The sequence below is a fragment of the Somniosus microcephalus genome, chromosome 28 (genome assembly GCF_052327205.1).
Source record: "Somniosus microcephalus isolate GS21.2 chromosome 28, FLI_Smic_1.0, whole genome shotgun sequence".
NCBI classification, from domain to species: Eukaryota; Metazoa; Chordata; class Chondrichthyes; order Squaliformes; family Somniosidae; genus Somniosus; species Somniosus microcephalus.
In genome coordinates, this window is record NC_141014.1 from 35149541 (window position 1) to 35172389 (window position 22849).

Genomic DNA, 22849 nt, shown 5'->3' on the forward strand with positions numbered 1-22849 from the left:
ATTACATCTGCACATTCTGGTCCATGTATCCAATGGCCTCCAATGCCATTTTCCTGTAAGATTACATTTGGTCTTGAGCCACCTTGTACAATGCCAAAGGAGATTGACTAGTACTATTTGGTCTCCTTATCTAAGGAAGGATATACTTGCCTTGGAGGCTGTGCAACAAAGGTTCACTAGATTGATTCCTGGGATGGGAGGGCTGTCCTATGAGGAGAGATTGTGTAGAATGGGCCGATACTCTCTGGAGTTTAGAAGAATGAGAGGTGATTTCATTGAAACATACAAGATTCTGAAGGGGATTGACAGGGTAGATGTTGAGAGGTTGTTGCCCTTGGCTGCAGTGTCTAGAACTAGGGGGCATAGTCTCAGGATAAGGGGTCGGCCATTTAAGACTGAGATGAGGAGGAATTTCTTCACAGAATCACAGAAACCCCACAGTGCAGATAGAGGCCATTTCGGCCCATCGAGCCTGCACCGACACATATCCCACCCTATCCCTGTAACCCCACCTATTTAATCCCCCTAACACTAAGGGTCAATTTATCATAGCCAATCAACCTAACCCGCACATCTTTGGACTGTGGGAGGAAACCGGAGCACCCGGAGAAAACCCACGCAAACACGGGGAGAATGTGCAACTCCACACAGACAGTTGCCCGAGGCCGGATTCGAACCCGGGTCTCTGGCGCTGTGAGGCAACAGTGCCAACCACTCAGAGGGTTGTGAATCTTTGGAATTCTCTACCCCAGAGGGCTGTGGATGCTGAGTCGTTGAGTATATTCAATGCTGAGATCGATAGATTTTTGGACTCTAGGGGAATCAAGGGATATGGAGATCGGGCAGGAAAGTGGAGTTGAGGTCGATGATCAGCCATGATCTTATTGAATGGTGGAGCAGGCTCGAGGGGCCGTATGGCCTACTCCTGCTCTTACTTCTTATGCTCTATACTAAAGTCCCAATGACAGCTGTAAACTGTATATTACAGAAATGGAAGAACAAAACATATATTTAAAAACATATAATAAAAAATGCCACTGTAAGTGACTTGAGGGAGTATATTTCCCACGTCCAATTGCAGGAGGAGGTGGGGTTGGAAGGGGTACATGGGTGGTGAGAGACAATAGGAAGTGATCACAGATGGCCTTGTCTGTGATTGAAACAACGGGAATAGAGGCTACGTGAGACGACAAGGCCGAGAGGGTGGCCGTGAATATGGGCAGGAGAGTTTACATGGAGGGAGAGGTTAAGGGCGGCTCAGAGGGCAGTGAACGCAGAGGAGAGAGGGCGAAGAGAGCTGAGAGGGCAGTTGAAATACTAACTGCCATTACTGAGAACTGTGCCACGCTCCTTTATTTGTACGCTCCAATGTACCTTGAGCAATGCAATGGTTGATTCACAGATATACATAACTTATTAGCAAGTCCCCCATGGCACTGTTTCTAGCAGGTTGGAGGGTAGGCTGTGTAATAAGGGCAGGAGTATTATACCATGGAATGTCCAATGTAACATCCTGATGCTGTGTGTCCCTTTAAGGTCAAAGACAATGGGCCAGAAATTCGGGTCCCCACGGGTGAGTACGCGCTGTGTACTCACGCGTAGGGCCAACGAAAGTGTCGGTTTCGTGCATGCACTGCGCATGCGCTGGAAACCGGAACTTCCGTTCCCTTGAAGGAAGGGGTTCACAGGTCAAACGCGTGCGCCGGAGAGGCAGCGCATACGCCTGGAACTTCTGATTTTTTTTTTTTTTTTTTAAAACAGGTTTCTCCGTGCAGGTAAGTCTCCAGCAGCTGCGCGTTTAAAAAGCAGTCGCAAGGCCTGCTTTTAACAAGGTAAGTGGTGAATTAAGTAAAATTATTTTTAAATACTTTAAAGGTACGTTTATTTTTAGCCCCGTTAAAAACTGTAATTATTTTTTTCAAAAATTTAAAATTATTGTTTAAAATAGTTATTTTATGTAATTGATAGTTTTTTTAAAATGTGATTAAAAAAAAAATTTATTTGAAGTTTTAGTTAGGTTTTGGGGCCGATCTCTATTCATAGATTTGACGGGTCTTCCTGTCAAATCTATGAATAGAGATTCCCTGCTCCGACTGGCTCTCCATGGCCCACGTGATCCCAGGGGGCGCTGCGAACTAACTGCGCCCCTGGGATACGCAAGCACTGCGCGCCGGCAGCTGGAGGAGGCCCAGGATCGGAATCCCACACGGGCCCACAGCTCAACAGTAGGCGCGCTAGATAAGTGCAGGTCGGGGGCTTGCACCCGCGGGAAGCCCCCGACCCGAATTTCTGGGCCATGTGTCTTCTCAAGCCTATTAGAGGCTAACTGCTCTCAACAGATCCGCAGGTCAATTAAAGGTCAGACTGACAACTGGCTTTTGAAGTTAATTATTGAAGTTAATTAAAAGACACTCAGTTGGTGAGCTAGTTTCTCTATATATTGGAATTATTACAAAAAAATACAACGCGAGATACATAAGTCACTGGTGATCGTACGAGTCTAGCATATCATTTTCTGTAAGCTTTTATTAATAATTCTTCAAATGTCCTTTGATGTCTATTACACACTAAAGTATAGCGTATTAATCAGCCCTCAATTACAGCCTTGTAGATGTTCCAAAGGATTCGGGGGGACAGGGTGATTTTTGTCTTGAAATTTGAAATCCCTTTATCCAGGATATAGATTAACAGGGCAGTTGGGAACAATACTCTTCACCGTCCCTGGCCACAGTACCACATACCAGGAATACGCAGACGAGCGACAAACAGGGGATCAACTACATTCCCCCCCATATTACAGTTGCTGGGGTAACTTCGCAGCCTCCTCCATAATCTCAGTGACGGCCTCAAGAGTCACATTCCCAACACACTCATACTGAGAGGCAAATCCAGCAAATGCCATAAAATCTGCTAGCTGACCACAGCCGCTCCAGCGCATATTTTCGGAAAGGTCCAGATTGCACCATCTTTAATTACCTCTCTTTCAGACGACTCTCAACAGTAATTCTACACACAAAGGGTGGTAGAAGTTTGGAACTCTCTTCCACAAAGAACACTTGATGCTGAGTGACATAAGAAAACTACTAGGCACTTGGTCTAAGCGTTAAACAAAGCTTTAATCAACTGTTTTACAACATGGAGGTCTAGTTGTGTCCTTCACTAGTTCCTGTTAAGAATGTCCTGCGCAAGTTGGGCCCGTGCCCGAGTGTTTATACTCTCCCTGGACAGCGCCACCCGCAGGCCGCTCAGTATTATTTCCTAAGTCTTTCTTTCATGAATGACTGATTCATGTCACTGGGTCCATTGTTAATTTTAAATCTGAGGTTGATAGATTTTTGTTAACCAAAGGGATATGGGGCAAAGGCGGGGACATGGAGTTAGGTCGCAGATCAGCCATGACCTCAGTGAATGGCGGAACAGGCTGGAGGGGCGAGATTGCCTGCTCCTTTTCCTATGTTCCTAAGTGAGGATGTTCGCTGATGATTGCACAGCGTTCAGTTCCATTTGCAACTCCTCAGATAATGAAGCAGTCCATGCCCACAGGCAGCAAGACCTGGACATTCAGGCTTGGGCTGATAAGTGGCAAGTAACATTCGTGCCACACAAGTGCCAAGCAATGACTATCTCCAACAAGTGAGAGTCTAACCACCGCCCCCTGACATTCAACGGCATTACCATCGCCGAATCCCCCACCATCAACATCCTGGGGGTCACCACTACTGGACCAGCCACATAAATACTGTGGCAACAAGAGCAGGTCAGAGGCTGAGTATTCTGCGGCGAGTGTCTCACCTCCAGACTCCCCAAAGTCTTTCCACCACCTACAAGGCACAAGTCAGGAGTGTGATGGAATACTCTCCACCGGCCTGGATGAGTGCAGCTCCAACAACACTCAAGCAGCTCGACAGCATCTAGGACAAAGCAGCCCGCTTGATTGGCACCCCATCCACCACCTTAAACATTCACTCCCTCCACAACCGGCGTACCATGTGTCTACCATCTACAAGATGCACTGCAGCAACTCGCCAAGGCTTCTTCGGCAGCACCTCCCAAACCCGCGACCTCTTCCACCTAGAAGGACGAGGGGCAGCAGGTGCATGGGAGCACCACCACCTCCAAGTTCCCCTCCAAGTCACACACCATCCTGACTTGGACATAATCGGCCGTTCCTTCATCGTCGCTGGATCAAAATCCTGGAACTCCCTCCCGAACAGCACTGTGGGAGCACCTTCACCACACGGACTGCAGCGGTTCAAGGCGGCTCACCACCACTTTCTCGAGGGCGACTAGGGATGGGCAATAAATGCTGGCCTTGCCAGCGACGTCCACATCCCATGAATGAATATTTTAAAAAAATCAGTACCCATAACAGCCCTCCATAAATCGCCTGAAAGAGACTGCAGTTCACCATTAAACAAGAGATTGATCACTCGGTGCGAGTTGTACAAAAAATAGCTTTTCTAAATAAATTCGGCTTTGATATCATTAGTGGCACATTTTACAAATCTGGAATGGATTAACATGCAAAATCTATTAGATATACAGCCTTAATAAGCTTGCGGGGAAGTGGGGGTGGAGAGGAGGTTTAATACCATAACAGACAGCAGTTAATGCAATCTTCGGGCAACACACCCAAATGACATTGCCGACTGTGCCTCTCACTAAGAGCAGTGATTACAGAGCACTGTGCCTGCGTGCTCGGAATCACACACTGACCTCAGCTTCCACGGTAACGGCGCTGCTTCACTCAAAAATATTGAAAAAGAAACTATACGTTATTAACAATCTTTCATAGGGTGGCACTTTCCATGAACAACAATTTGCATTTACAGGAAACTCTCTGGTATCCGGCACCGATGGGACCGGCGTGTTGCCGGTTGATCAAAAATTCCAGATGGCGGAGGGGGTTATCTACCGAGGCTATTTTTAACAAAGAAAAATTTAAAAATCAAGAAATGTGCAGTATACAGTAATTGGGTACTCACCTACAGAATGTTGTGTTAAATGGATGGTGGAAGATGCTTGATTAAGTACAGTACTGCCAGTTGAGGGTAATGCAATGCAATGACTACCAGCAGCGTGGGAGACACACAGTACCCCTGTAAAATGGCGGATCAGAAGAGACTCCCGGCAGCGCGGGAGAGTCAGACTCCTGTTACAGGGGGGATTGAGGTGTGCGGACCTCCGACAGCGCCAAGAAGCCGAGTAGTGGCAGTTTGGAGAACTACCCCCACTGACTAACTCAGCCACCGCGGAAGACTCGGACTCGGCAACACTGCCGGTTATTGAGGTGTTGTTTTCGGAGTGAGAATTTTGCCGGTTAATAGAGAATTCCGGATATTTAGGTGCCGTTTAAACGAGAGTTTCCTGTATATAGCATCATTAACAGAGTAAAACGTCCCAAGGCGCTTCACAGGAGCGTAATCAAACTAAATTTGACACCGAGCCACATAAGGAGATTATTAGGACAGGTGAACAAAAGCTTGGTCAAAGAAGTAGATTTTAAGGAGCGTCACAAACGTTACATCCAGTGTCACAATTTTTAGCCACGCTTTTCTGTCAACAGTTAGCGTTGCAAATTGCTACATCAACATTCCCCAGTCAATTTTATTTAATATCAACCCGTGACAACCAATAAGTGAAGAGGAGCACCTGATCATAGTAGTAATCACAGCGAGAAGCAGAGAGTGAAGGAGAGGCAGACAGTGTTGCTACAACTTATTTTGGATGTAAACAATATTCATGCCATAAAAAAAGACAGACTTGCATTTCTATAGCGCCCTTCACGACAACCGGATGTCCCAAAGCGCTCTGCAGCCAATGAAGTACTTTTTGAAGTGTCGTCACTGTTGTAATGTCGGAAACGCGGCAGCCAATTTGTGCACAGCAAGCTCCCACAAACATGCAATGTGATAATGACCAAATAGTCTGTTTTAGTGATGTTGGTTGAGGGATAAATATTGGCCCCAGGACACCGGGGAGAACTCCCCCCTGCTCTTCTTCGAAATAATGCCGTGGGATCTTTTACGTCCGCCTGAGAGAGCAGACGGGGCCTCGGTTTAACGTCTCATCCGAAAGACGGCACCTCTGACAGTGCGGCGCTCCCTCAGCACTGACCCTCTGACAGTGCGGCGCTCCCTCAGCACTGACCCTCTGACAGTGCGGCGCTCCCTCAGCACTGACCCTCTGACAGTGCAGCACTCCCTCAGCACTGCCCCTCTGACAGTGCGGCGCTCCCTCAGCACTGCCCCTCCGACAGTGCGGCGCTCCCTCAGCACTGACCCTCTGACAGTGCGGCGCTCCCTCAGCACTGACCCTCTGACAGTGCGGCACTCCCTCAGCACTGCACTGGGAGTGTCAGCCTGGATTTTTGTGCTCAAGTCCCTGGAGTGGTTGTGACCTTCTGACTCAGAGGTGAGGGTGCTACCCACTGAGCCACAGCTGACACACAGGAAAAGCTAAACTTAAGCACTTCTTGCACAATGCTCCTAAGTCATCAGTGACAGACAGACCTGCAACCATTAGTACTTTACCCTAGTGTCACGCAGCTCAAAATGCTGCTCCCAACTTTGCAGCATTGATTCTATAAATTGTACTAAGCTGCGTTTTCAGAGTTTGGGCAAATATAGTTACAAAAAAAATTCACACCCAGTATGAAACTGAAATTCAAGTGAAGAAACACACACCTAGACTGCAGCAGCATGAAATTTCACCCACCCACATCAATACTTCAACAAACAGCAACACGGAGATAGAGATCACTAATGAATCATTAGCAAAGTTCATGAGATGCAGTGCAAGGCCCTGCCAAGACACCAAAGGATTCCTCATGACCACTGAATCAACCAGGCACCTCAGCAGCCCTGCTGAACTACGCACGTTGGCAATCTTCTATTTGGGGCAAAGGACATCTCGCTGAGAGCGCTTGGTACATTCCTCCCAAAGTCTACCTTTGCTGAAGAAGCGACGCCAAAACTTACTCGACGATTTCCGAGTAGCCGCAGGAGGCAGCCACGTGCAGCGGTGTCCATCCCTCGTTATCCGGCTGGTCAACATTGGCATTCTGTGCCAGCAGGAATTCCACCATTTCCAGGTTTTCATCAATACATGCCTGAGGAAAAAAAAAATATACACGCTGTGAGACAAGAATCTGAATTCTTTCCCCTCCCCACCACCCCTTTCCCCCCAAACAGTTGTACAGGGCCTTGGTGAGACCACACCTTGAGTATTGTGTGCAGTTTTGGTCGCCTTATCTGAGGAAGGATGTTCTTGCCATGGAGGGAGTGCAGTGAAGATTCACCAGACTGATACCTGGGATGGCAGGAATGACGTATGAGGAGAGATTGGGTCGATTGGGCTTATACTCGCTGGAGTTTAGAAGAATGAGAGGGAATCTCATTGAAACTTATAAAATTCTGACAGGACTAGACAGACTAGATGCAGGAAGGATGTTCCCGATGGCGGGGGAGTCCAGAACCAGGGGTCACAGTCTAAAGATAAGAGGTAAGCCATTTAGGACAGAGATGAGGAGGAATTCCTTCACCCAGAGAGTGGTGAACCTGTGGAATTCTCTACCACAGAAGGCAGTAGAGGCCAATTCATTAAATATATTCAAGAAGGAGTTAGATATATTTCTTAAGGCTAAAGGGATCAAGGGGTATGGGGAGAAGGCAGGGACAGGGTACTGAATTTGGATGATCAGCCATGATCTCATTGAATGGCGGAGCGGGCTCGAGGGGCCGAATGGCCTACTCCTGCTCCTATCTTCTATGTAATTTTCTCCTGTGGACACTAATTCAGACTGGGGTACAGTTTCAAAGGCACCACTAACTTTCCAGCAACTTCATAGAATCTCAGGTCATTCGGGCCATTGTGCTGTGCCAGCTCTCTGAAAGAGCTTTTCAATTAGTCCCGCACCCCTGTTCTTTCCCAATAGCCCTGTAAATTTTTCCTTTTCCTATCCTTCTATGTTTCTATAGATATATTTCTTAAGGCTAAAGGGATCAAGGGATATGGGGAGAAAGCAGGGACAGGGTGCTGAGTTTGGATGATCAGCCATGATCTCATTAAATGGCGGAGCAGGCTCGAGGGGCCGAATGGCCTACTCCTGCTCCTATCTTCTATCCAATTCCTAAAGTTACGAATGAATCGGTTTCCACCACCCTTTCAGGCAGTGCATTCCAGTCAATAACAACGCACGCTGTATCCCAACTCGCACCAAGTCCCGTTCGCCCATCACCCCTGTGCTCGCTGACCTACATTGGCCAGCAACGCCTTGATTTAAAAATTGGCATCCTCGTTTTTAAATCACTCCACAGCCCTCGCCCCCTCCCCTGTCTCTGTAACCTCCTCCAGCCCCATAACCCTCCGAGATCTCTGCGCTCCTCCAATTCTGGCCTCCTGCACATCTCCGATTTTCATCGCTCCACCGTTGGCGGTCGTACCATCAGCTGCCCTGGGCCCTAAGCTCTGGAATTCCCCCCATAAACCTGCCTCTCTCTCTCTCTCCTCCTTAAAACCTACCTCTTGTCCTAATACAGGAAACTCTTTTTTATCCGGCACCGACGGGACCAGCGTGGTGCCGGTTTATCAAAAAGTCCGGATTACAGAGAGGTATAGTTAAAAGGTACGAGAGCCCCGTACACGGCCACAGATGCAGGAACCCCGGTTACACGGCCACAGGTGCAGGAACCCCGGTTACACGGCCACAGGTCCAGGAACCCCGGTTACATGGCCACAGAGCCAGGAACCCCAGTTACACGGCCACAGATCCAGGAACCCCAGTTACATGGCCACAGATCCTGGAACCCCGGTTACACGGCCACAGATCCAGGAACCCCAGTTACATGGCCAGAGATCCTGGAACCCCGGTTACACGGCCACAGATCCAGGAACCCCAGTTACACGGCCACAGATCCAGGAACCCCAGTTACATGGCCAGAGATCCTGGAACCCCGGTTACACGGCCACAGATCCAGGAACCCCGGTTACATGGCCACAGATCCAGGAACCCCGGTTACATGGCCAGAGATCCTGGAACCCCGGTTACACGGCCAGAGATCCTGGAACCCCGGTTACACGGCCACAGATCCAGGAACCTCGGTTACACGGCCACAGATCCTGGAACCCCGGTTACACGGCCACAGATCCAGGAACCCCGGTTACACGGCCACAGATCCAGGAACCCCGGTTACACGGCCACAGATCCTGGAACCCCGGTTACACGGCCACAGATCCAGGAACCCCGGTTACACGGCCACAGATCCAGGAACCCCGGTTACACGGCCACAGATCCAGGAACCCCGGTTACACGGCCACAGATCCTGGAACCCCAGTTACACGGCCACAGATCCTGGAACCCCGGTTACACGGCCACAGATCCAGGAACCCCAGTTACACGGCCACAGATCCAGGAACCCCGGTTACACGGCCACTAATATACAGTAAAACTTACCTGAACCTACTCCTGAATTTTGCCGGTTAAGAGAGATTTCCGGATATTTAGGTGCCTATTAAAAGAGAGTTTCCTGTATCTCCTTGTGTGGCTCGATGTCATATTTTGTTGGATGACACTCCTGTGAAGCGCCTTGGGATATTTTACCATGTGAGAGGCGCTATAGAAATGCAAATTGTTGTTACGTTAAAAAAAAAAATTCTCATCTCCCCATTGGTTCAGCAAATCTTGGCACGGTATTGAACAGCAGAAAGCATCACAACCCAACCCAATCCTGTTCTTACTCGACACACATGCCCTAGAAACGGGTCTCGCACACATACTAGCAACGGGTGCCTGGACTGAAATCATAACACAAATCCTGGCTGCTTTCCCCTCCCTCAAACCCATCCAAGTATTGCAATCTGCCCCTTGTAACTAGCGGACTGGTGTCATTTACATGCGCTCGTGTTTTAACAATTACATAAGAGTCTACAGCACCAAGTCTACCGGCACTAAGCTCATGGTCTACAGAGCAGCAGTGATACCCTCCCTGCTGTATGCCTCAGAGACATGGACCATGTACAGCAGGCATCTCAAAGCACTGGAGAGGTACCACCAACGCTGCCTCCGCAAGATCCTGCAAATCCATTGGCAGGATAGGCGCACCAACGTCAGTGTTCTTGCTCAGGCCAACATCCCCAACATTGAGCGTGGTCAGAGCTTCGATCAGCTCCGATGGACGGGTCACACTGTCCGTATGCCCGATACGAGACTCCCAAAACAAGCGCTCTACTCGGAGCTCCGGCACGGCAAGAGAGCCCCAGGTGGGCAGAGGAAACACTTCGCGGACACCCTCAAAGCTTCCTTGAAAAAGTGCAACATCCCCACCGACACCTGGGAATCCCTGGCCCAAGACCACACAAAGTGGAGGAGAAGCATCCGGGAAGGCACCGAACACCTCGAGTCTCTTCGCCGGGAGCAAGCGGAAGCCAAGCGCAGGCAGCGCACGTCAACCCAAGCACCCCACCCACCTGCCCCTTCAACCACCGTCTGCCCCACCTGTGACAGAGACTGCAGGTCCCGCATTGGACTCATCAGTCACCTGAGAACTCATTTTTAATGTGGAAGCAAGTCATCCTCGGTTCCGAGGGACTGCCTAAGAAGATGATGACAGCACAAAAACGAGCCATTCAGACCAACTGGTCCAAGCCGGTGTTTATGCTACACGTGAGCCTCCTCCCACCCCTATCAACATAACCTATTCCTTTCTCTCTCTCATGTGCTTATCTAGCTTCACCTTAAATGCATCTGTGCTATTTGCCTCAACCACTCCTTGTGAGCGTTCCACATTCTCTCCGCTCTCTGGGTAAACATTTCTCCTGAATTCCCTATTTGATTTACTAGTGACTACCTTATATTAATGAATGAACTCCAGTTTTGGACACCCCCACAAGTGGAAACAATTTCTTTACATCTGTCCGATCAAACCCCTTCATAATGTTAAAGGCCTCTATTAGTTCGCCCCTCAGACTTCGCGTTTCTAGAGATGGCGGCCCGGCCCGTTCAGTGTTTCCCGATAGGTATAACCTCGTTCGGGTAGCATCCTTGTAAATCTTTTTTTGAACTTTCTCCAGGGACTCTACATCCTTATTGTAATATGGACACTGTGTACGGTACTCCAAGTATCAATCAAGGTTCAATACAAGTTTAGAGTCCCAATTGGTAGAAAGCAGGTAACAGAGCACAGACCACGAACTGCACCTGGTCTGTATGTCTCAGTGCTACACTGAAAGAAAGACTTGCATTTCTATAACGCCTTTCACGACCACCAGACCTCTCAAAGCACTTTACAGCCAATGAAGTACTTTTTGAAGTGTAGTCACCATTGTAACGTAGAAAACACGGCAGCCAATTTGCACACAGCAAGCTCCCACGAACAGCAATGTAATAATGACCAGATAATCTGTTTGTTTTTGTTATGTTGGTTGAGGGATAAATATTGGCCAGGACACCGGGGATAACGCCCCTGCTCGTCTTCGAAATAGTGCCGTGGGATCTTTTACGGCCACCTGAGAGAGCAGACGAGGCCTCGGTTTCACATCTCATCCGAAAGACGGCACCTCCGACAGTGCGGCACTCCCTCAACACTGCACTGGGCGTGTCAGCCTAGCTTTATGTGCTCAAGTCCCTGGAGTGGGGACTTGAACCCACAACCTTCTGACTCAGAGGCGAGAGCCACGGCTGACACTGGGTAGTGTTTACAACGAACTAAGCCACGGGTGAGGGGGGGGGGGGGGGGGGGAAACTAGATGGAACTAAATTCGAATCCATGAAAAATAAGGAACAATGAGATTACACAGAAAAGGCAACAAAAAAAATCCTGTCCCCTCTGCTGCTTCCTGAGGACAACACTAAGCACTGTGACACACAAGAACATAATCGTGTTCGTTTGGAGTAAAAGTGACATATCCCATGAATGGACTCTCTCTTCGCCAAGGTACATTCCTGTCTAATTCAGTGCACGATACAGACAAATGTTGCAGGCACGTGACAGAAATGCCCCAGTGTGCATATACACAGTCTGCAGCACTGCTTCAATCGTTTGCTCACACCTATTTTTTTTATTTTTTATTTTTTTTTTATATAAAGTGCAAGTGCAATGTTTCCCCAATGGTTTTTGTTCATCTGTAGTTGGGGGAGCCGAGAGGCTCAGTACCAACAACAACTTGCCTTTATACAGCGCCTTTAACACAGTAAAACATCCCAGGGCGCTGCACAGGAGCGTAAATCAGACACCGAGTCGCACAAGGAGATACTGGGACAGGTGACCGAAAGCTTGGTCAAAGAGGCAGGTTTTAAGGAGCGTCTTGAAGGAGGAGAGAGAGGCGGAGAGGTTTAGGGAGAGAATTCCAGAGCTTAGGGCCTTGACAGCTGAAGGAACGGCTGATAATGGTTGGGTGAAGGGAGTGGGGGGGATACCCAAGAGGCCAGAGTTAGAAGAACGCAGAGTTCTTGAAGGGGTTGCGGGGCTGGAGATAGCGAGGGATGAGGCTAGGGATGGAATTGAATACGAGGGGGAGAATTTTTAAATGGGAGGCGTTCATGGACTGGGAGCTAATGTAGGTCAGCAGGCGCAGGGGAGATGGGCGAGCAAGGCTTGGTGCAGGTTAGGATTGGGGCAGCAAAGCTTTGGATGAGCTTACGTTTATGAAAGGTGGAAGATGGAAGGACGGCCACGGGAGTATTGGAGTAGTCGAGGCTGGAGGCCAGAAAAGCATGGATGACGGTTTCAGCAGCAGGTGGGCTGAGTCGGGGCGGAAACGAGCGATACTGCGGAGGTGGAAGTAGGTGCTTTCGGTAATTTTTTTATGCACACAAACCTACCACTCAATTTGTGCAGAGCAGCAAATGGGATCAATACCAGTTCATTTGTTTTTGATGACGTTAGTTGAGTGACTATTAGCCAACACATTAGGAGAACCCGCTGCTCGTCTGCAAGTGTCACGGGATTATTTGCATCTCATTCTAAATTGCCACCTTTGACATCACATCACTGGAGGGTTTGGAGTGGCGTTTCAACCCACAACTTTCTGACTCACAGTCAGGAGTGCTACAAACAGAGCCAAGCTGACACCCAATGAAGAGTTACACCAAAAACATTAAACGTTTCCTACATTCCAACAGCGACTACACTTCAAAAAGTACTTCATTGGCTGCAAAGTGCTTTGGTCCAATGGTCATGCAAAGCGCTGTATAAATACAAGTCTTTCTTTTTGCTTTTGATCTGCAGTATATTTCCAACAGCTTCTGGTTTTGATTCCAAACTGGACAGCAAGTTACATGATGCACCTTTCATAAAGCATAAAGCTGCAATTACCATGTAAACAAAACATATTGATGTCTTTGTACTTTTAAACCCTGGCTTTTTAAAAAGTAAATATAAATGAGAAATAGGAAGAACAAATCTGGCAATCACACTGTGTAAAGAAAGACTTGCATTTCTATAGCCCCCTTTCACGATCATCAGATGTCCCAAAGCACTTTACAGCCAATTAAGCACTTTTTGGAGTGTAGTCACTGTTGTAATGCAGGAAACGCGGCAGCCAATTTGCGCACAGCAAGCTCCCACAAACAGCACTGTGTTAATGACCAGATCATCTGTTTTTAGTGATATTGGTTAAGGAATAAATATTTGCCAGGACACCGGGGATAACTCGCCTGCTCTTCTTCGAAATAGCGCCATGGGATCTTTTACATCCACGAGAGAGAGAGAGAGAGCAGACGGGACCTCGGTTTGAAGTCCCATCCGAAAGACTGCGCCTCCGACAGTGCAGCACTCCCTCGGTACTGTACTGGAGTGTCAGCCTGGAATTTTGTGCTCAAGTCTCTGGAGTGGGGACTTCAGCCCACAACCTTCTGACTGAAGAGACGAGAGCGCTGCCCACTGAGCCAGGGCTAACACTAGAGATTGCCATGTCATGACCTATCAATTCTGGGCGAGCTTTTAAGGCAGATCTCCACCGACATTCATCAGCTTCACCCCTGAAATTTGAAACCCATCTCCCACCCCCCCCCCAAAATGTTGTTTTATTCTCAAAACCAAATTACCATAGTTGCACCAATGTTAGTGATCTCCCTACTCAAAAGGCAGGAGTTTGACGCTCTATTCAATAGTCTGACAAAGTGGCAGAACTTTGAACAGAAAGCAAATCATCAAAAAGAAAAGTTTTAACATGTACAAAAGTGCTGCCAACCGCCCCTGGATGCGGAAACCGAGGTGCGTGCTGGGAGATGTAGTCCCATTCACCATAGCTAGCCATTGCCACCAAGCGGCGGCAGAACTGCATTTCCCAGAGGTCCCTCCGGGTCCCGCGCGTGCGCACATCGACTTTCGCGCCGCTGGCACGCATGCGCAACTCGGGGGAAGAGGGGTGGGTCAGGCCGCGCAGGCGCAGTTGCCCGCCCCACCTGGTGGAGGGCGCTGATCCCGTCCGTGTTGGCGCAGTTGACGTCGGCGCCGCCCGTCAGCATCTCCGCCGCCTCCTGCGCGTCGCCGCTGGCGCAGGCCGCCAGGAACTCCGCCGCCGCCTCGAATCGCACCCGCCGCCTCAGGCCCGGGGCGAGCGGGCCTCCCGGCCGCGCCAACCACCGAGGCTCGCCCGGCTCCAGGTCGGTGCACGAACCCTTCCAGCGCCTCAGCTGCTGCTTCCGCTTCTCCGTGGCGGCCACGGCGGCGGCCACCGCGGCCGCTCCACTCCCCGCCCGCTCCGCCATCTTGCTGCGGGGGAAGGGCTGGAAAATGGGTCCTGCGCGGTGACGTCAATGCGGCGTGGCCTGCCGCGGGGCCTCCTGGGACCTGGAGTCCTCCCGTTGCCGCGGATTGTGGGAGTTGTAGTTCTGACGCATGCGCACTGCGTCGTCCTGCCCGCTGGGAGTTGTAGTTCTGGGTGTTTCACCACAGTGTACTTTGAGAGGCGGAGAACAAACTGCAGAACATGGGCCTTGCTGCCCTGGAAACACTTAATCGTTTGCATAATTCCATGTTTGCAACCTCCATGCATTGTCAACCCACACTAGAAGCTGATGAACAACTTCAAGGCACCAAACCAACTCAAAAACAACATAAAACTGCAAAACAGCCCTGAAGGTCTTTGCATCGACAAAAAAGAAAGACTTGAACTGTGATGGACTAGTTCCTACAATATGTACTAACAAATCTCCCATGCTGCTGCTTAAAACAGAAAAGAAAGACTTGCATTTCTATAGCGCCTTTCACGACCACCATACATCCCAAAGCGCTTTACAACCAATGAAGTACTTTTTGAAGTGTAGTTACTGTTGTAATGTGGGAAACGCGGCAGCCAATTTGTGCACAGCAAGCTGCCACAAACAACAATGTGATAATGACTAGATCATCTGTTTTTGTTATGTTGGTTGAGGGATAAATATTGGCCCCAGGACACTGGGGAGAACTCCCCTGCTCTTCTTCAAAATAGTGTCATGGGATCTTTTACGTCGACCTGAGAGAGCAGACAGGGGCTTCGGTTTAACATTCTAGCTGAAAGACGGCACCTCCGACAGTGCAGCGCTCCCTCAGCACTGCAGTGGGAGTGTCAGCCTAGATTTTTGTGCTCAAGTCTCTGGAGTGGGACTTGAACCCACAACCTTATTGCCTCAGAGGTGAGGAGTGCGGCCCACTGAGCCACAGCTGACACTATTCATCACTGATATTTGAATCAAGTTAAATTTCTCATTGTTACATTGGATTTTGTGGGTTTTAACGAGTTTGTTTACCAGTCAACACAGAAACGGTGCCGACTCAACGGGCCAAATGGCCTCCTTCTGTGCTGTACTGCTCTATAATTCTATGAAATCCAAAGCCATCACATGTGACGTGTGAAAAGAAGTAGTTACAATGGGAGTGCAGTTAGCACATGAATTTTTCACGTTGTATTATGGTGGGGGGGAAACAAACTAAAAATAAAGTGCATTGGTGGATTTAGAAGGGGATGGAGTAAATTCTGATGGTATAATGCTTATTTCCCAAGGTGTGATCATCTCCTTAATAAAATAGTCTTCAGATAGCCATTGGGCAGACCCACAAGATGAATGGTAAGTTAAATGAGGTACAAGAGGGATCTGTGGACATGCACTCCAAGGTCCCTCTGTTCCCCTACACTTCTCAGTATCCTACCATTTATTGTGTATTCCCTTGAATTCCATTTGCCAACTCGTTATCGCGTTTTATGTCAAAAATTTAAAACTGAAGCTGTAAATGTTGTATGTAAACAGTTGCCTGTAGCAATGTAGTTGCAGGCTGTGGTCAGTGGGTGACACTGTGGAGTGAGTTTCTGAAGCATCCTCTCACTCTGTTGCCATCTTATACACAAAAAAAGACGTATTTATCAATGCCACAGGTCTATATTATCTGTATGGTTAACATTCATTTCCAGTCCATCATATTTCCAGAGACTTGAGCACAAAAATCTCAGCTGACGCTCCAGTGCGGTGCTGAGGGAGTGCTGCACTGTCGGAGGGGCAGTACTGAGGGAGTGCCGCACTGTCGGAGGTGCCATCTTTCGGATGAGATGTTAAACCGAGGCCGCGTCTGCTCTCTCAGGCGGACGTAAAAGGTCCCATGGCCACTATTTCGAAGAAGAGCAGGGGAGTTCTCCCCAGTATCTTGGCCAATATTTATCCCTCAACCAACATAACACAAAAAAACAGATTATCTGGTCATTATCACATTGCTGTTTGTGGGAGCTTGCTGTGCACAAATTGGCTGCCGCGTTTCCTACATTACAACAGTGACTACACTTCAAAAAGTACTTCATCGGCTGTAAAACGCTTTGGGACATCCGGTGGTCGTGAAAGGCGCTATAGAAATGCAAGTCTTTTTTAACTCAACTTTCTATAAAAGATAAAAAAGAGAAACATAGGCAGGGAAGGTTGAGAAAGCAGTTAAAAGGCTTATGGGATCCTGGGCTTCATAAGTAGAGGTATAGAGTACAAAAGCGTAGAAATTGTGATGAACCTGTATAAAACACTGGTTCAGCTCTAACTGTAGTGTTGTGTCCAATTCTGGGCACCACACTTTAGGAAGGATGTGAAGGCTTTAGAGAGGGTGCAGAAAAGATTTACAAGAATGGTTCCAGGGATGAGGGACTTCAGTTACGTGGATAGACTGGAGACGCTGGGGTTGTTCTCCTTGGAGCAGAGAAGATTGAGAGGAGATTTGATAGAGGTGTTCAAAATCATGAGGGGGTCTGGACAGGGTAGATAGAGAGAGACTGTCCCCATTGGCAGAAGGGTCGAGAACCAGAGGACACAGATTTAAGGTGATTGGCAGAAGAACCAAAGGCGACATGAGGAAAAACTTTATTACGCAGCGAGTGGTTAAGATCTGGAATGCACTGCCTGAGAGGGTGGTGGAGACAGATTCAATCACGGCTTTCAAAAGGGAGTTGGATAAGTATCTGAAGGAAAGAAATTTGCAGGGCTACGGGGAAAGGGCGGGGGAGTGGGACTAGCTGAAGTGTTCTTGCAGAGAACCGGCACAGGCTCGCCGGGCCGAATGGCCTCCTTCTGTGCTGTAACCATTCTATGATTCTATGAAAGGAACTCTCCAGGAACTCAAAACACCAGGGCCAGGAAGTTAAAAGTTAGTTATTTGACATTTGCCTAAACTTATCTAGTGTTTACTTACCATCCTATTAACTGACCTCAGTATGAACCCACTATTTACAGAAATGAGATCTTGTAGCCTTAAAGTGATACACAACCACTCTGCAACAATGGATATTTTGTTGTATAATTGTATTAAATTTTTTTAAATGCACTATTTTACTTACTATGAGGTGTCAGCCGTGGCTCAGTGGGTAGCACACTCACCTCTGAGTGAGAAGGTTGTGGGTTCAAGGCCCACTCCAGGGACTTGAGCACATAAATCTAGGCTGACACTCCATTACAGTACTGAGGGAGTGCTGCACTGTAGGAGGTGCCGTCTTTCGGATGAGACGTTAAACCGAGGCCCCGTCTGCTCTCTCAGGTGGATGTAAAAGATCCCATGGCCACTGTTAACCATGGAGTTATCCCCAGTGTCCTGGGTCCAATATTTATCCCTCAATTAACATCACTAAAACTGAGATGAGGAGGAACTACTTCACTCAGAGGGTGGTAGGTCCATGGAATATGCTGCCCCAAAAAGCTGTAGAAGCTACATCATTACATAAATTTAAAACAGAAATAGACAGTTTCCTAGAAGTAAAGGGAATTAAGGGTTACGGGGAGCGGGCAGGAATTTGGACATGAGTCTAGGTTCGGATCGGTCATGGCCCTGTGGGTAGCGGAGCGGGCCCAGGGGCCGTGTAGCCTGATCCTGCTCCTATTTCGTGTGTCTAATTCTGTTAGATTCAGGAGATGGTTCTGTGATAGTGGATTGGCGGTTAGGATCAGATCAGCCATGATCTTATTGAATGGCGGAGCAGGCTCGAGGGGCCGATTGGCCTACTCCTGCTCCTATTTCTTATGTTCTTAGATGATCTGGGTCATTATCTCATTGCTGTTTGTGGGAGCTTGCTGTGTGCAAATTGGCTGCCGCATTTCCCACATGACAGTGACCACACTCCAAAAGTACTTCCTTGGCCGTAAAGCGCTTTGGGATGTCCGGTGGTCGTGAAAGGCGCTATATAAATGTAAGTCTTTCTTTTCTTTTATGAGCAGTAGCATGGGAGATTTGCGAGTACATAGTGCAGGAACCAGTGCATGCATCCATCACAGTTCAAGGTCACACTTTGTTGCAGCTGCAAAAACAATTATAGAGAAAGAAAGCAGTCATTTCCTACTGTTTTATCCCCTGACTTTCAAAAGGGCAAGAGGCAGTGACTTACAAGCCACTGCCAAGTGACAGAGACTTCCCACTAATTGACCTCAGGACATGCCTATTTACACCCCCCCCCCCCCCACCCCCTTACAGGGCATGCTGGAGCCGCAGCCTTAAAGAGACAGGCCAGGTTAAATACAAACACACAGTGCATGGACGTCGCTGGTGGTGAGAATGTGGAACTCGCTACCACATAAGAACATAAGAAATAGGAGTTGGTGTAGGCCAATTGGCCCCTCGAGCCTGCTCCGCCATTCAATAAGATCATGGCTGATCTTCTACCTCATCTCCACTTCCCCGCACTATCCCCATATCCCTTAATATTCAAAAATCTATCGATCTCAGCCTTGAATATACTCAACGGCTGAGCCTCCACAGCCCTCTGCGGTAGAGAATTCCAAAGATTCACCACCCTCTGAGTGAAGAAATTTCTCCTCATCTCAGTCCTAAATGGCCGACCCCTTATTCTGAGACTGTGACCCCGTGTTCTAGACTCCCCAGCCAGGGGAAACAATTTCTCAGCATTAACCCTGTCAAGCCCCTTAAGAATTTTATATGTTTCAATTAGATCACCTCTCATTCTTCTAAACTCTAGAGAATATAGGCCCAGTCTATTCAATCGCTCCTCATAGTGCAATCCCGGGAACCAGTCTGGTGAACCTTCGTTGCACTCCCTCTAAGGCAAGTATTTCTTTCCGTAGGTAAGGAGACCAAAACTGTCCACAATACTCCAGGTGAACTGGCTGAGGCGAATAGCATGGATGCCTTTAAGGGGAAGCTTGATAAGTACACGAGGGAGAAAGGAATGGAATCAAACAGCACAGAAGGGGGCCATTCGGCCCATCATGCCTGTGCCGGCTCTTTGAAAGAGCTGTCCAATTTAGCGCCACACCCCAGCTTTTTCCCCATAGCCGCGCAAATTAGTCCTCTTCAAATACGCGTCCAATTGCTTTTTGAAGTTGCCATGGAATCTGCTTCCACCACCCTTTAAGGCAGTGCATTCCAGATCTCAACAACCCTCGGTGTGAGAAATATTCTCCTCATTTCCCCTCGTTCTTTGGCCAGTTATTTTAAATTTACGACCTCTGGCTAGCGACCCATTTGCCAGAGGAAACAATCTGCTTCCACCACCCTTTCAGGCAGTGCATTCCAGATGCTTGGTCAAAGAGGTAGGTTTTAAGGAGTGTCTTAAAGGAGGAGAGAGAGAGAGAGAGAGGCGGAAAAGGTTTTGGGAGGGAATTCCAGAGCGTAGGGCTTAACCCCAGTCTATGCACGAGCAATGCCATAGAAGGTCAGTCGGTGCAACAACAAAAAAATAACCAGAAAGATGTTAATTAGTAATTTATTGAAGGCAAGGGAAAAGAGACAGCGAAAGAGAAAGGTTCAGGAAATTCCATTACATCAACTGCAAGAAGCGCACAGTTTTGCCGTGTAGCCGTGGAAAAAGCTCAGGGGCTATGGCAGGAAGTGTCTCTTTGTCTTTGGATTCTTGCCCTTTGCCGGAAGCAGGCCGCTGAGTGTGGCTCCGATATGCCTTGTTGTTTACTTCCAGCGGCCTCCAACCTTGCATTTGCCCGCCGCCTTCTTACTGCTGAGGAAAGACACGTGAAAAATACACTTAAGTGTGGCGAAGAGCAAACCACCATCTAAATGAAGGCCAAACCAAATCAGGTCACTAGGAGGCGCGCCGCGGCAATAACCAGGCAACCGGGCTAGCGGCGTACCAACATGAAATGCCGCAAGGTGGTAAAGGGCAAATTCAGGCCCGCAGTTTCTCGTTCCCCTGGCTGGGCGGTGGGGGGGGGCGTCCAGAACGAGGGGTCACAGTCTCAGGATACGGGGTAGGACATTTAGGACAGAGATGAGGAGAAATTTCTTCACTCAGAGGGTGGTGAATCTTTGGAATTCTCTACCACAGGTTCACCACCCTCTGAGTGACACTATATATTTAAGAAGGAGATAGATTACTAGACACAAAAGGCGTCGAGGGAAACATAGAAACATAGAAGACAGGAGCAGGAGTAGGCCATTCAGCCCCTCGAGCCTGCTCCGCCATTCAATGCGATCATGGCTGATCATCCAAATTCAGTACCCTGTCCCTGCCTTCTCCCCATATCACTTGATCCCTTTAGCCTTAAGAAATATATCTAACTCCTTCTTGAATATATTTAATGACTTAGCCTCAACTGCCTTCTGTGGTAGAGAATTCCACAGGTTCACCACTCTCTGGGTGAAGAAATTCCTCCTCATCTCTGTCCTAAATGGCTTACCCCTTATCCTTAGACTGTGACCCCTGGTTCTGGACTCCCCCGCCATTGGGAACATCCTTCCTCCATCTAGTCTGTCTAGTCCTGTTAGAATTTTATAAGTTTCAATGAGCTCCCCTCTCATTCTTCTAAACTCCAGCGAGTATAAGCCCAATCGACCCAATCTCTCCTCATACGTCATTCCTGCCATCCCAGGTATCGGTCTGGTGAATCTTCGCCGCACTCCCTCCATGGCAAGAACATCCTTCCTCAGATAAGGGGTATGGGGAGAGAGCGGGCATATGGTATTGAGATAGAGGATCAGCCATGATCATATTGAATGGCGGAGCAGGCTCAAAGGGCCAAATGGCCGACTACTCCTGCTCCTATTTGTCTATGTTTCTAGACGGACACAGCTCCGAAGGAGGCCGTTCGCCCCATTGTGTCTGTGTCGGCTCTCTGCTAAAGCAATGCAAAAACTAAAGGTGGCGAGCTGGCAGTTCTCCATTACGAGGGAGCTTCCACGGAGGAGGATGAGAGGGGGAAAAAAAACAGCCAACCTGCACTGTTCCCGTAAACTTAGCAGTGGTGACAAAGGAGTCGTGGCTGTTGGAGGCTCACCGTTCCCCTTGTCCCGGAGAATGTGCAGGTGTAAAGACCATAAAGAAGAGCTAACTTTTTTTTTTACATAGAATCACAATATTGCAGTCATTTCAATTCCACTTCCACTTATGTGCGACCAGTTTGGTTTGGATCTATTCAGATCGTGGTATGCCCATTGTGAAAATGGAAAGGCTAATTTGGAAAAGGGGGGTGGGGGCAGTGAGGGAAGGTCTTTTGAAGGACAGCTAAACCTTAAAAGGGGCTTCCTTTTTTTCCTGGTTTTATTATGCAGAAAGACTGTCATAACAGTTTTCTCTCTGGGATTTGAGCTGAATTCGCACCACATCCTCATTAGAGGACTGGATTTGAAGTTATACACTTCGTTAATAGAAATATTTTGCATTTTACATCAATCTGTGCCTTAAAAGTCATATTTAAATAATGGAGGATTCAAAGGTCTACACAGAACGTCATGCAAACCTCTCACGGCAGTTCATGTTAACGCACAGTACAGTACTATAGGAGAGGTGACTCCATTTTGTTCCAACCTCACTTTCAGTTAACACTTGCTACGACTCCAAGCGCCTTGAGTCGACAAATGGAGGCCTGGCTGTACAATACTGAAGCTAGTTTATAACAGGGTCAATGTGGACCAGCGGATTAAAACATGCGGGTACTTACCAGTTCACTCTGGCGCGCATACAGGGAAGGTTTAGTTGCACTTCACTCCGCGTTACACAGACTGTATTATCACACACGCATTAAGATGATCCAACCAGCATCCTAACCAAAAAAGCCGAACCAAGTGCCCACATGGAGAAGCTGCATAATCCAAGTCAGTGCAGGACGGCACACGCAGTTTCAAAGGCCATAAAAACGTGAGGTTTCTCTTTTGCCAACCCCCGTGCCATGTGTAACAAGTGGTTCAGATTGGGTCAAATGTTGGTTTGGTCATAAGTAACACTATTACCCTTTCAACCCCCGATGACACAGCACAGTAAAATTCTCTTTTTTACAAAAGGAGCCAATAACCTGTGTCGGCGACAAAGCGGAAGGCACTAGGTTGAAGTGCCAGCCATTCGGCCTGGCCTGCCTCTGTTGGGAGTAAGCTTCATCAGTTCTCCGCAAGGGCCCTTGGCTGCAGGACTATGTGGACACAGGCTACACAGCGAGGAAGGAGGG

The 22849-nt window shown here is 48.4% G+C and overlaps 2 protein-coding genes across 6 annotated transcripts in view; both read right to left on the reverse strand.

The window, feature by feature from the left end:
* LOC147099542 (protein phosphatase 1 regulatory subunit 12C-like) overlaps nucleotides 1-14760 on the reverse strand; it is a 94173-nt gene extending 79413 nt beyond the window's left edge. The window contains exons 1-2 of the mRNA XM_085969779.1: nucleotides 14405-14760; nucleotides 6981-7111 (exon numbers count right to left, since the gene is read on the reverse strand). Coding sequence (XP_085825905.1) covers nucleotides 6981-7111; nucleotides 14405-14710 — 437 coding nt within the window. The 5' untranslated portion in view covers nucleotides 14711-14760. The remainder of the gene's footprint in view (nucleotides 1-6980; nucleotides 7112-14404) is intronic.
* A 5384-nt stretch (nucleotides 14761-20144) lies between these two features.
* LOC147099543 (troponin T, slow skeletal muscle-like) overlaps nucleotides 20145-22849 on the reverse strand; it is a 67745-nt gene continuing 65040 nt past the window's right edge. For 4 of the 5 annotated variants that reach the window (XM_085969785.1, XM_085969782.1, XM_085969784.1 and 1 more), the window contains one exon: nucleotides 20145-20409. In XM_085969785.1, the coding sequence (XP_085825911.1) occupies nucleotides 20267-20409 (143 nt within the window). In that variant the 3' untranslated portion in view covers nucleotides 20145-20266. The remainder of the gene's footprint in view (nucleotides 20410-22849) is intronic. The other variant, XM_085969781.1, reaches the window with a different exon arrangement.